Here is a 12,293-nt window from a genome sequence, read left to right as displayed (position 1 = left end):
TTCGATTTTGAACCGTCAATCAAAACTTATTTATTTATTTTTTTTAATTTTATTTCTTATTTAAAAATATTCTAAATTCAACAATTATTTTATTTTATTTTTTCGGTTCTGAATCGTAACCGTAACTACCGTCCATACTATTTAAGTTTAATTGCTACAGTGTTCGATTAGGTTCGTATCGAACCGTGATCTTCCATACATATTAGTAATAATTGGTTGGAGAATAAAAATAAATGAAATAATTATTTTTAAGGGCAAAAATGTCAATTTAACATTACAGGAAGAAAAACTACCACTTTTAAAATAACTGAGGGGGAAAAACTGTCACTTTAATAACACAGAGGGGAAAAGTGCTATATGCACATAACATAGGGGGAAAAAGTGCCATTTTTGTGATGTGTAGCTTTAATTCCACTTTTTAATATTTTCCCCTCTTTTTTTCATCTATCTTTTTCCATAAAGGCTAATGGGGTTTTCTTTTAAAAAATAAAAATGGACACAAATCAACAAACAAATTAAGTTATTCATTGGACGTAGATAATGTGGCACAATTATCTTTTATGTGGATTAGTCTTGGTGTGTTGTTCTAATTGATTAGTTGAGAAAATTGCGATCAAACAACAAATTAAACTAAGTTTGTTGGGTAAAATGGGATTAAGAAATCAAAAACAAAGACATAATGTAAGAACACAGGATTTATGTGATTTGGCAGTGTACTTACATCTAATAAAGCGAAGTAATTTTTTTATTAATAATTATGATGATAGTACATCCAAGTTATGAGCATCATATTGTATAGAGCAAAATTAATTTTGGTTCTTTTATTAATTGTGGCTCTATTCTGCTTTGCTTGTTGCGTTCCGCTCCACTCACTTTGCTCCACTATACTTCAGTATTTGTTATTTTTCAATAACATATGCATGAGATATGTACCACAAAATTTGTTTAGGACTTATTTAGTAGAGAATTTTATGGATAAATAATGTATGTATTATTTCTTAATCAAATTATTTTGATGAGATTTAATTAGGTAAGGAAAATAATCGTACCCATGAAATTATGCATGAGTGAAATTGTGGGTACTTTGCAACTTACAATTTCATGTGACCTAACCTTGTATTAGGTGAACATTACGCGAGAATATACATTAGATAAACATCACTCTGCATGTATAATAATAATCTGTAAATATGAAGACTCATTTTTGTTATAACATTATTGGTTTTGTATATTAGAAGTAATCCGACATGATGAACATATATGGAATATATAAAATACGTCTTGGTCCTGTTGGATATGGTACTAAAGCCCATAAGATTAAGGCCCAAAATATATGACGGTCCAGTCCATATATGCAACCCAGTAAAGAATTACATTTACAGCTCAATCAAGATTAATACCGGATATAACATTATTTTATTATTAAATTATTAATATAATATTATATTCATTGAATTATTAATGTAATATTATATTTCGAAAGGTCAAGTATCCCTTAGAGAATATTATAATCCTGAAAGGTCAGATCCTACACCTATATAAAATTAAAGTTGGTAACCCTTCTTACTTATTAAAGCCATTTGAAGGCAAATCAAGCCACAAGTATTATGCAAGCAATTCAAACTTAGCTTTCTTCTCTCATTTTTCTCTCCTTTCTTTTCAAGAGCAATCATAAGCAATCAGGCTCAAAGCCTTTCATTTTTCCTCGTTCTCTCATTTTTTTTTCTGCTTCCTTTTATCATTTATCAACCTATTTTCACAATTCGATCAATTTATACTTAAAATAGTGTTGGTATGCTGTTAACTAGCTCAATAATCGCAAAAACAACAATATATATGCATATAAGTATATAATATGAAAAATTGACACTAAAAAATTATTATACATATGAAGATTGTAAAGGTGAAAAATATGAGATTTTTAGACGGTACACTAAAAATATATACCAAAATGTCTTATATAATTTCAAGGTTTTGTATGTACGTACATGAACAATTTGGCAGTATTTGAGTGATTGTTCTTGACCCCGAGGATGATGACGCATGTGGTGTCCCCCTTTATCTTTGACTATAGAGTATTTTTTATAGTGAAAGAGCCATCATGGTAAAACAATATATATATGCATGTCGACTCATAACCCCTCTATAGTAGAACAACGGACCATCATGACCTTTCGTTGTAGGGTACGGTAGCGGCCATTCATGGAGAATTATGAAGATTTATATGTTTATTTCGTCCATAGTGGATATCAATAATTGTCCTTTAATTAATAACTAGTTTAATTTGGCTATAATAATTTTTTATAATAGTAGGCTTTAATAAAAACTTTGTGGTCTAGTGACACTCGATTTACACTCCCGGCCACATGGATGAAGTGGGTTTGAGCTTCAGTGGAGGCGACGTTATCAGTATTCTTAGATTACAAACAAAAAATTATTCACATTAAATAATATCTCAATTCCACCAGATTAAAGACTATTTTCCAGTTTTTAAAGTTGTTGAAATAAGTTAATCGTGAGTCATTCAAGTAAGTTCATATTCGTAACGGGCGCGTATATTTTTACACACATTCAAGTAGCGAGATTGGCCAGCGCAGCTTCCATCAGACGTGTATACCTATGTCGATCAGCTTCAATCGAATTTGGTCACTGCTGATGAAAAATGGGCTACCGTACCCCCACCGCCTCTGTTTCCATTAATATATTATTATATCTTATTTTCTAGAATTTCCCATCTCTCTTATATGGCATTTACTATGCCGAAACAGTCAACTCAAACTTGCATGAAATTTAGTGTCCAACGTATGTGTCCGACATGCCATGCAACCTCAAAATGAAGCACGTAAGCTACTAGCAACCATCTCCACAATTTCCTCCCCTCCCCACACATCAACCCACTCTTAGGAGGTGTTTGGTTGGATGGAAAATGTTTTCCAAGGAAAATTAGATTTTCCTTTGTTTGGTTGGATGGAAAACATTTTCCATTGGAAAACATTTTCTTTAAGAACAAGGAAAACAAATTCCTTGGCCACCCCTTGGTATTTTGTTTTCCATGGAAAACAAGGAGGACAATTATGCCCTCATTAACTTTCTTTAATTACCATTATTATTATTGTTGTTGTTATTGTATAGGGGTATGATTGTCTTTATACCCATTATTCCTTACAATTCCAAATCCAACCAAACAATGGAATTTATATTCTCAGTAATTTATTTTCCACAAACCAAACAATGAAATATATTTTCCTGATAATTTGTTTTCTATGGAATTTGAATTCCGTTTCCTTCAAATATTTTCCAGCGAACCAAACGGGCTGTTATTATATACCACCGTACATCACACCTACATATAATATATATGTAAAAATATATACTCACTCTGTTCTATTTTATCTGCCATACTTATTATTCATTGATCAAATTCAATTTTTTTTCTTTGCTTATTTTTTTTAATTTTTTCTTAGTTTTAAATTTAATTTTTTTTTTGTATTTAATAGTGTTTTTAGTGTATTTTTTAAATATATAAATTTTGTATCCTAATATTAAACTTAATATTATTAAAAATTAGATTAAATATAACTTCAGTTAAGCTCTGTTAACCGAACTAAACACATAAGTACAGTATGTGTAAATATAGCATGATTTTCATATTATAAGGTCATGAGTCATAGAGTTTAATTCTTATTAATACTTTTTTGATCAAGTTTATTCTACTGAATTTTTTAATATAGTTTATCTGGATTATGTGATTTGCTGGTTATTATACATGTAGTGACTGTCGATTATTTGTTAATTCCCCACCGCCATTCCCATGCATATATATATATATATATATATATATATACACACTGTCGTACTGCCTCTTCAGTTCATCCAACATATGCGTTTGAACGACGTTTCGTATATTGTCACTGTTGCTACAAGGAAACAATTCTGATCTGAAAGTTGTGTGTTTTTATTTTTATTTTTAAAGATCTGATCTTTTGAAGTATAGAAGGAAGATGGTGAAGTTTCATGGAGAGCTTGATCCGATGAGTCCGGGGAGCGATATGGAGATGACTCTCGAAGAAGAAGAAGAAGAAGGAGAAGAAATGGAGGAGATAAGCTACCGTGATCTCAAGAAACGGATGTGGAAGGACCGGCTTCTCATGCAGAAGCTCAAGGGCGAGCGGGAAGCCGCGGCGGCCGCTGGGAAAGAAGGGATTTTGGGAGACGACGGCGAATCGGCGGCGACGGAGAAACAGGTGGAAGCGTCGCGGCGGAAGAAGATGGCGCGTTCTCAAGACGCGGTGCTTAAATACATGGTGAAGATCATGGAGGTGTGCAAAGGGCAAGGGTTCGTGTACGGGATCGTGCCGGAAAAGGGAAAGCCGGTCACCGGATCATCGGACAGTCTAAGAGAGTGGTGGAAGGAGAAAGTGAAATTTGACAAGAATGCCCCGGAAGCCATAGCCGAATATCTCCCAAAACTCGTCGGCTTAGTAGAAGACCCAAATTCCAGCATTATTTATCTTCTCCAAGACCTCCAAGACACCACTCTGGGCTCCCTAATGTCGGCGCTAATGCAACACTGTCTCCCTCCCCAACGGAAATTCCCGTTGGAAAAAGGGCTAGCGCCGCCGTGGTGGCCCACCGGGGCTGAGCTCTGGTGGGGCGATCAAGGCACGGCTCAAGAACACGGCCCCCCACCCTACAAAAAGCCGCACGACCTCAAAAAAGCCTGGAAAATCAGCGTTTTAGCCGCCATTGTTAAACACATGTCCCCAGATTTAGACCGGATGAGACGCCTCGTTAAACAGTCCAAATCCCTGCAGAACAAAATGTCCGCTAAGGATACTACGACGTGGTCGAAAATCGTTACCAGAGAAGAAGACCTCGTCAAACTCGCCCAGAAAGCCCTCAGAATTACTGACCAAGATTTCGACCAAGATTCTCTCAAGCCCGACAAGAGAAAGTGCATATTCGAGCGCGAAATCGAGACAGAGATCGCGCTGTTCGCGTGTCAGAATCTCCAGTGCCCGCAGAGCGGTTTAGGGTTCGGGTTCCCAGACAAGACTTCGCGAACTGAGCACGAACAGATCTGTCCCCATCGCCCCGACCAGAATCTTGTTTCTAGCTTGATCACAGAAGGAGATGATATAGATACGGGCCAATTCCCAGATTGGATCAACGAGGATATTCAGAGAATCTTCCATGAATACAACGCGCAGTTCGTCAATGGCGGCGCTGGGAACTATGGGAATCTCTTGACCGACAATCTCACAGAACAACAACAGTTTAGGTATGATCCCCCCATGGCAAGTGAAGAAGCTTCCACTTCTGTCTGGGATTTAGCATATGATGATATCGATCGAGACTAAAAATTTAATTTTATTTGCACTAGGAACATGTTGTATGTGTACCAAATTTACTGTCATAATAAAATTTACAAATAGCTAGCATTCTCTTTTTACTTGCCCATTAAACACCAAATCTCTGGTGAATGAAACTCCATACTACGACTATCAGGGCTACGGGCTCTCAATTTTAGATCATCTGTTATCTAGGATTCAACTGAGCTATCTGTGCAGGCTCATTCTATTTGTACAAATTAAACTGAGGATAAAGGAGCTAATTAATTAATGAAAGAATTGAATTTTTACTATGTTATACAAAGAATAGAATATAGTTTAGAACTCATAGAAGCAGCTGCTGTGTCTCTTGGGAGGATTTTCTTGATAATCCAGAGCGCTACCAGTGCAAGAAAAGCCCTTACGATATCTGGAAGATTTATTAAACATATCCACAGAAATAGTAAACACAGCACAAACAGGTCTGTGATCAGAGAATCTTGATTCCCCTCTTATGTATTGTAGTTGTTCCATGCCATTCCCACGCCACAGTATTCTGTCACACCTGCAATTCATCGAATCGTCTCGATTGATGTGACAATGATCGAGCTTTAAAAATGAAAGTACATGTAATATTACTCGATCAGGACTGACCAGGCGGGGGTTCGGCGTTTTTTCTTGGACTTGACAGTGTCTCCTGCATAAGAGTCTGAATTGAGAGTGTATTTGTAGGTGGGAGCAAACATTATCTTTCCTTCTTTCCAACCGATGAATACTCTTCCTGCTCTTCTCTCCATGTTCAGCTGTGTTGTCGACAGATCAAATTTTGTTTTGTTCAAATTAAGGAACAGAAAAACATCATAGGATGGAGAAAGGAGTAACTAACCTGATCCTTTTCCAACAGAGGGTCCCAGTTGTTGTTCTCTAGCAGCTTCTTTGTCTCCTCGTAGCTAAGCGAAATCCGGTAGTTCAAGTCCCCTAGCCATATTATGCGGCTGCAACCAATTTTTTACCTCAATCATTTATGCATACATATTTATATGTAAGAAAAGGAATAGGTGATGCCACCCTAGCTGAGATGGTCAAATTGTTGGTTTGGTATATGTAATCAAAAGGTTTCAAGTTTAATTTTTAGTAGTATTTATTAGCTTTCTTGGTTTGAATCAATTAGATCTGGCCCTTTGCCAACTAGGGATACAATACTGGCTTCGTCTAGAGCGTCATTTTAGGCTGGTTACTGTAGAATATGAACAAAATGTTGGATTTTAGGGTTGCCGAAGTGCACGGGACTCTTCTCCTCAATGGTGGGGTTCACTCACTGCCAAAAACTCCATTTTTACTGGAGAACTTTGGATAATCTCTCTCTTCCATGTTGACAATTTTTATTTCAAAAATCGTGAATAACCCACTAATGTGGATGCTCTTAGGGGACAATTCCATCCAGTTGAGTTAGTTGGATTGTTGGATTGGTATCAATTTCAACTTCCCATGGAAGCGGCCTATTGAGTCAAGCGGATGGGCCGAAGGTAAATTTTGCCCTGTAAATTATTTAAGCCGATCATACATAGACAATCTAGACTGATTTAATTTTTAATTTGTGGTCTTTTAGTAGCTAAATTTACAAGACATGCTTAACTCAGTGCATACTTTCGGACAAGTTACCATAGAATATGAACAAAATGTTGGATTTGAGGGTTGCAGACTTGCAGGGATGAATGTATATGTATACTAGCTAGGAGCATTAAACCTTACTCATGATCAAGTATTCTTTCTGGGAAAGCGCGATCTGGGTTCTTGCAGATTCTGGGAAACTGGATGCTCTTTAGAATCTCTGTAACATCGGCATTTCTTCTCAACTCATCTCCTTCTTTCTCCCCGGAAGCTAAATGGCAACACACGAAGCAGAAGTGTGTTCTGTGCACTGATATACTTATTGATATGCACCCCTGCAACAGACAAAACAACATTAGTGGATAAGATCGAGTCAGGCGGCCTACATAGATATTGTCGAAAGACAGAACCTTGTTGCCCAGACATCCCATGATTCCTGTCCCGACACAGGAGATTCTGAGATGCGCAATATGCGGAACCAATTCTCTGCGTGCCCAGATTGAGAGGAACAGCCCAACCATCTGCTTGCTGGCAATGAGGTTGTAGTCCAAATCAACTGATCCGGGGATTTCCACCGCCGGCGAGAATCCGTCGACGTCGGCGGCGGCGGCGGCGGTGGTGGCGGCGCGGACGGGGAGGCAGGTAGGGGGGTGAGAGTCGGCGAGTTTGCGGAGGCGGCGTGGGCAGTCGAGGTGGCAATTGCAGGCCTTCAAGAGAGCGTTGTTGGCTCGGAGATTGCGGCTGAGGACTTTGAGGGATGGCTTGTGGAAGAAATTGGTGGATCTTGAATCCTTGGAGCAGGCGGTGAGGTTATTGGAGTCCATTGATTCATGGTATGCTTTGTTGAGTGCTTGGCTTATGAACCCTAACCATCTGGCTGCTGGCTCATTGTCTTCAATCACCAGCACATTTCCAGCATTCAATGGAACTATTTCCTGAAACCTGAATTCATATCTTGTAAGATCGATATTGAGTTGAAACCAGTAATCACTATTTGAGGGTGAAATTCTGTCTTGTGACCCTAATAGAGGCAAATGATTATATTAAGCTAAATCAATGTAGATAGTCTATAGCTGATCGGCTCAAAGGCCAACCAACAACCCTTGAACAGGAGGCAACCCAACCTAGGTTGTATGTTTATGGCTAATCAGTTCAAAACAAGAAGGTCAATAGGCTTAGGCTTCTCCCATTAAGAATAGAGCATAAAACCTTATATTTAACAAGTTAACAAATTAACCAATTTGATTGTGGTTACCCTTCAAGTTCAAAATTTTGACTGGATTATAAGGGTAGGGAATCAGGAGAGTCCAAGATACAATTGGAATGAGACTCGAATTAATTACATACCCAAGGATATAAATGTCAGAAGCGCTCTCCACTTGCAAGAAATCCTCTAGGTTGAGTCCATGGCTGGGAGATTTTCCTCCAACATTCCATGTTGCAACGAAAAACCTACAATCCCCATTTCACATTGACTGGATTATTGTTAATCAAAATTTCATTAAAAAAAAAAAACAAAGAACTGAACATATATCTTTCCATGGGAATGGAATGGAAGACCACAAAACATGTTTCCATGTCTTCTTCAATTCACACCTCAAATCTGTAGTTTTGGTCGGTGGTGGCCGCGCCATTGGCTGATCATCAACGTTACACTCTCCTTCAATCGTCGCACTATTACTTCTTTCTGAGAGTTAATTAACATATTAGATTGAATTAAGAAAATATTGTAAATGTATAATTAATGTTCTACTTTAACTTCTAAATTTCATTCAAAAAATACTTAATATCGTCAGTATAAAATCGCTATACACCAACAAAACACCATAACACATCTCTTCATTAAAAATTTTAATTTACAGAAAAAGACCTAATCAAATTTGAATATATATATATATATATATATATATATAATTTGACTTGCATGATTTGTACGTACCTGAAAAACTTTTGCGAAGGGCGGCGTTTTCATGAAAAGCTTTTTGATTTTTTACGCCATGGATGGGTTCCATAACTGCTTCCAAAAAAAGATACAAATGGATTTTACAGCCATTTTTCATATAAAAAGGGAAAATATAATTAAGAATACTGAAAAGGGCTAACATATATAATACCTCGTCCTTGTTGTCACCCTTGTCGGGAGTGGCGGCGGCGCCGACGGCGGAGGCGGTGGCTGCGGACTTAGTCATACGGCGGCTTTTCTCACCTGATTTACCTACCTTAGGTTGCAGGAATCGCCGGCGACAGCGTTCAAGTAAACGTGCATTAATAACCTAAATTTAATTACCAAAAAAGAAAAGTGATGAATAAATATATTAAATCCACCAATGGAAAGTAAAGATGGCCATGAAAAGAAGTCAGATTTTCATGATTTTTTGTTTGTGCATAGGTTTCTGTTTGTTGTGTTTTGTGTTTGACTTTCTTTTTTTTTTCTTTAATTTTTTTTTGGTTTTTGTTTTTCTAAACGTTGAACTCGGTCTAATTTTCTTGTTCTGTTTAGCGACGTGAGATTTTGACGCCAAATCTTTCGGAGATTAGGTGCATTATATTATGTAATAAAATGGTAATGAGCATTTAATTAATGCAACTTTTTTTGAAATGATGATAAATTATGCGCTTACTAAAAAAATTCCTTATGATAAGTTTGACCAAGTAGGGTTAATCTTTTACTCAACTCTTTTTAGTCAAAGTTTGTTTAATTCCTCCCAAAAAGGTTGAATTAAACAGAGGCTAGACATTTGTTTACTCTGTACAAGAAGTCTCACTCACTTTTCAAATTTCTCATATATGTGACCAGTTGAGCTGTTCATGTGAGCTAAAATTTGTTTAGTTATATGGTGGGATTGGTGGCATTTAACTCTTGAATGCAAATTGATAAAGCTTTAAATAAATTTGTACCTAGCTACACTCATAATTAATTACCCTTTTAATCAAACTTCACTTTTCAACATTAAAATCACTACCTAAAATAACATTATTGATAACATCATTCATCCCAACAACTTATAATAGAAGAAAGTTATACTACTGAAAAACAAATCTCTTCCGAGCAAGAGCAGTGAGAGAAAATCAAGTTTAAACTAACATCAATTTAACAAACTATTAAATTGAGGTCCACAAATAATAACATAGATATAAGGATGCTAGCTTTAAGCCTCACTAAAACAAAAAACAAAATAAAGCAAGCTAGAGTAGTATCCTAGGATCACAACAAAGTAGCTAGGATCCTTAAAAATTGTCGTCGTTCAAGTGGTACGGAGCGAGGATTTGGGCGCAACTAGCGAGAGGCTCTTTGCTGGTGAATCCCATGTTGTTGGCGTAGCGAATGTCGCTGACCATACCGTTGTTGCGGGTGAGGATGACACGGGCACGGTCACGGCCTTTGTTTGGGATGCTGCAACGCCGGTCGGGGCTCTTCATCAGAACTACATCGCAGAGGTCATCGCCACGGTCGCCGTTCACCACAATGTTGTATTCTCCCTCCGAGTTAGTCACGCCGTCAATGGTGTAGGTGAGAGCATTGGTCTTTATGTCCCTGCACTGAATCTGAACCCTCGCCCCTGACAACAATATACATTATTCATTCCATTTTCTACCATTCTTTGGACATTTTAATAGCAAACCCACAAGATGTAATGCACAAACGGATAGCTCAGTTAGTTCTTAAATAGTAAATTCTGATGAAAACATAGGATCGAACCTTAGCAACCGTAGGTTATAACCAATATAACGTGGTGGCTACTTATAGACACTAAGTCACAATCCTCCCACCTAAGGTGTCCCAGCCACCATGACCCTGAGTTATTCTGTCCAGGATCATGGGACAAATTTCGATCTTTTATGGGCAAGAACTAATTGAATGTTTGCATGGACATTTTAGTTGGTAGCAAGGACCTAGAATCACCCCAATGTGAACGTTATTGGTCATCAGACAAATTTCAACCTTTTGTGGGCAAGAACTAATTGAATACTCGCATGGACAGTTCAGATGGTCGCAAGTACCCAGAATCACCTCAATGAGGAAGGGAAGTTATTGATCATCCACAGGCAAGAACTAACTGAATGCCCGCATGGACGGTTCAGTTCAGTTGAGAATCGCTTCAATGTGGAAGTTATCCTTATGCCCAATGCAGTAGACTTTTTGTGGGTAATAACTAATAACTAACTAAATCATAGATCCATTTCAAACTCAAACTCTTTTCACAGAAGATAAGGGAACAGAAATGGAATCCCACAAGATCCGAACAACTTTAACTAACAGAATGATAATGTGCAATGAAGCAAAGGATAATGAGAAAGGGAGATGAAGGGGTTACCGGCGAGGTACTTGGTGGCGGTAGTTTCAAAGCCGCAGTTGCAGGTATCACAGTAGGCTTTGCCCTTCACGAGAAAAGGGTTGCCGGAGGAGTGAGCGCCGACGAGAGTAGCTGAGAGGAAGCAGAGAGCAATGAGCGCTGCCAATCTTTCCATCTTCAAGCTGGGTTTTTACTCCACCTTTCTGGTTCAGTTTTGCCGGAGAGGAAAAGTAGTGAGAGGTGGAGAGTGACTCAGTGGAGTCGGCGAGAGGCGTCGGTGGAGTCATTTATAGAGACAGTGTGGGCTGGGCCGGGCGGCAATGATCATTTCGGCCCATATTATGAAATAGCAATAGCTATACCACGACTCGGATTCATCTTACAAGGTTGACCCATCAATTGTGAACATACACTATGTAAATTGTGAAATTTAATTGTGAACATTCAGTATGTAAATTGTGTATTTTGGACTAAGTTCACATTGCAAAGTGATGTAAAAAGGATCCGGATCAACAGGAAAATTTATCATGAAATAATATTTGGGCCTTCAAAATATTGAAGCCCAATTAACATCTGAAAAGTTCAAAATGTTTTTTTTTTTTTAAAGATAAAAGTCCAAAAATGGTTAATCGTTTGTAAATGTTAACATACTATATTTATTTTTGATTTTGTAACTATGGATTTTGAATTGCTCACTCTACCGGCTAGAGTTGTCAAAACAGGTTAGGCTCGGTATGCTGATGTGTTAGGTTGTAGGTTTTGGTAGGTCATTTAGATATTATTAATTTTTTAGTTTTATTTTTAGCTAAATGAGGTCATGGATGAAATGTGGTCTTATTAATTAAGAACTATGTAATTCTAGACTAATTTTATTTATTTATTTTTAAATTATTGGTGGGTTTGACCCTTTCAACCATCGACCCAATGCAGGTTGGGTTGGGTTGAGGTTTTCTTGGCCCACGTTATTGGCCCGTTTCGCTCTTCTTTTTTTTTTTTTTTTTTTTTTTTTTTTTTTTTTTTTTTTTTTTTTTTTTTTTTTTTTTTTTTTTTTTTTTTT

The 12,293-nt window shown here is 37.4% G+C and overlaps 3 protein-coding genes across 3 annotated transcripts; 1 reads left to right on the top strand and 2 right to left on the bottom strand.

Moving 5' to 3' along the window:
• The first annotated feature begins 4,001 nt into the window (after positions 1-4,001).
• Positions 4,002-5,360, top strand: LOC115998777 (putative ETHYLENE INSENSITIVE 3-like 4 protein). The gene has a single exon (XM_031238434.1). The coding sequence runs from the start codon at positions 4,002-4,004 to the stop codon at positions 5,358-5,360; it is 1,359 nt and encodes a 452-aa protein (XP_031094294.1).
• A 309-nt stretch (positions 5,361-5,669) lies between these two features.
• LOC115998776 (type I inositol polyphosphate 5-phosphatase 5-like) lies at positions 5,670-9,130 on the bottom strand. The gene is made up of 9 exons (XM_031238433.1): positions 9,073-9,130; positions 8,881-8,955; positions 8,538-8,628; positions 8,289-8,393; positions 7,352-7,883; positions 7,083-7,276; positions 6,217-6,325; positions 5,985-6,133; positions 5,670-5,895 (listed from the first exon to the last, which is right to left on the bottom strand). Exons 1-9 carry the CDS (start codon positions 9,128-9,130, stop codon positions 5,670-5,672), a joined length of 1,539 nt encoding a protein of 512 aa, XP_031094293.1.
• An 833-nt stretch (positions 9,131-9,963) lies between these two features.
• LOC116000087 (major pollen allergen Lol p 11-like) lies at positions 9,964-11,482 on the bottom strand. Its single transcript, XM_031240106.1, has 2 exons — positions 11,258-11,482; positions 9,964-10,501 (listed from the first exon to the last, which is right to left on the bottom strand). The coding sequence occupies exons 1-2, from the start codon at positions 11,409-11,411 to the stop codon at positions 10,170-10,172; spliced, it is 486 nt and encodes a 161-aa protein (XP_031095966.1). The 5' UTR covers positions 11,412-11,482; the 3' UTR covers positions 9,964-10,169.
• Between the last annotated feature and the right edge of the window lie 811 nt (positions 11,483-12,293).

The sequence above is a fragment of the Ipomoea triloba genome, chromosome 12 (assembly GCF_003576645.1).
Source record: "Ipomoea triloba cultivar NCNSP0323 chromosome 12, ASM357664v1".
NCBI lineage: Eukaryota > Viridiplantae > Streptophyta > Magnoliopsida > Solanales > Convolvulaceae > Ipomoea > Ipomoea triloba.
The sequence above is the reverse complement of the archived record's forward strand: the minus strand, read 5'-3'. Positions and strand labels throughout refer to the sequence as shown.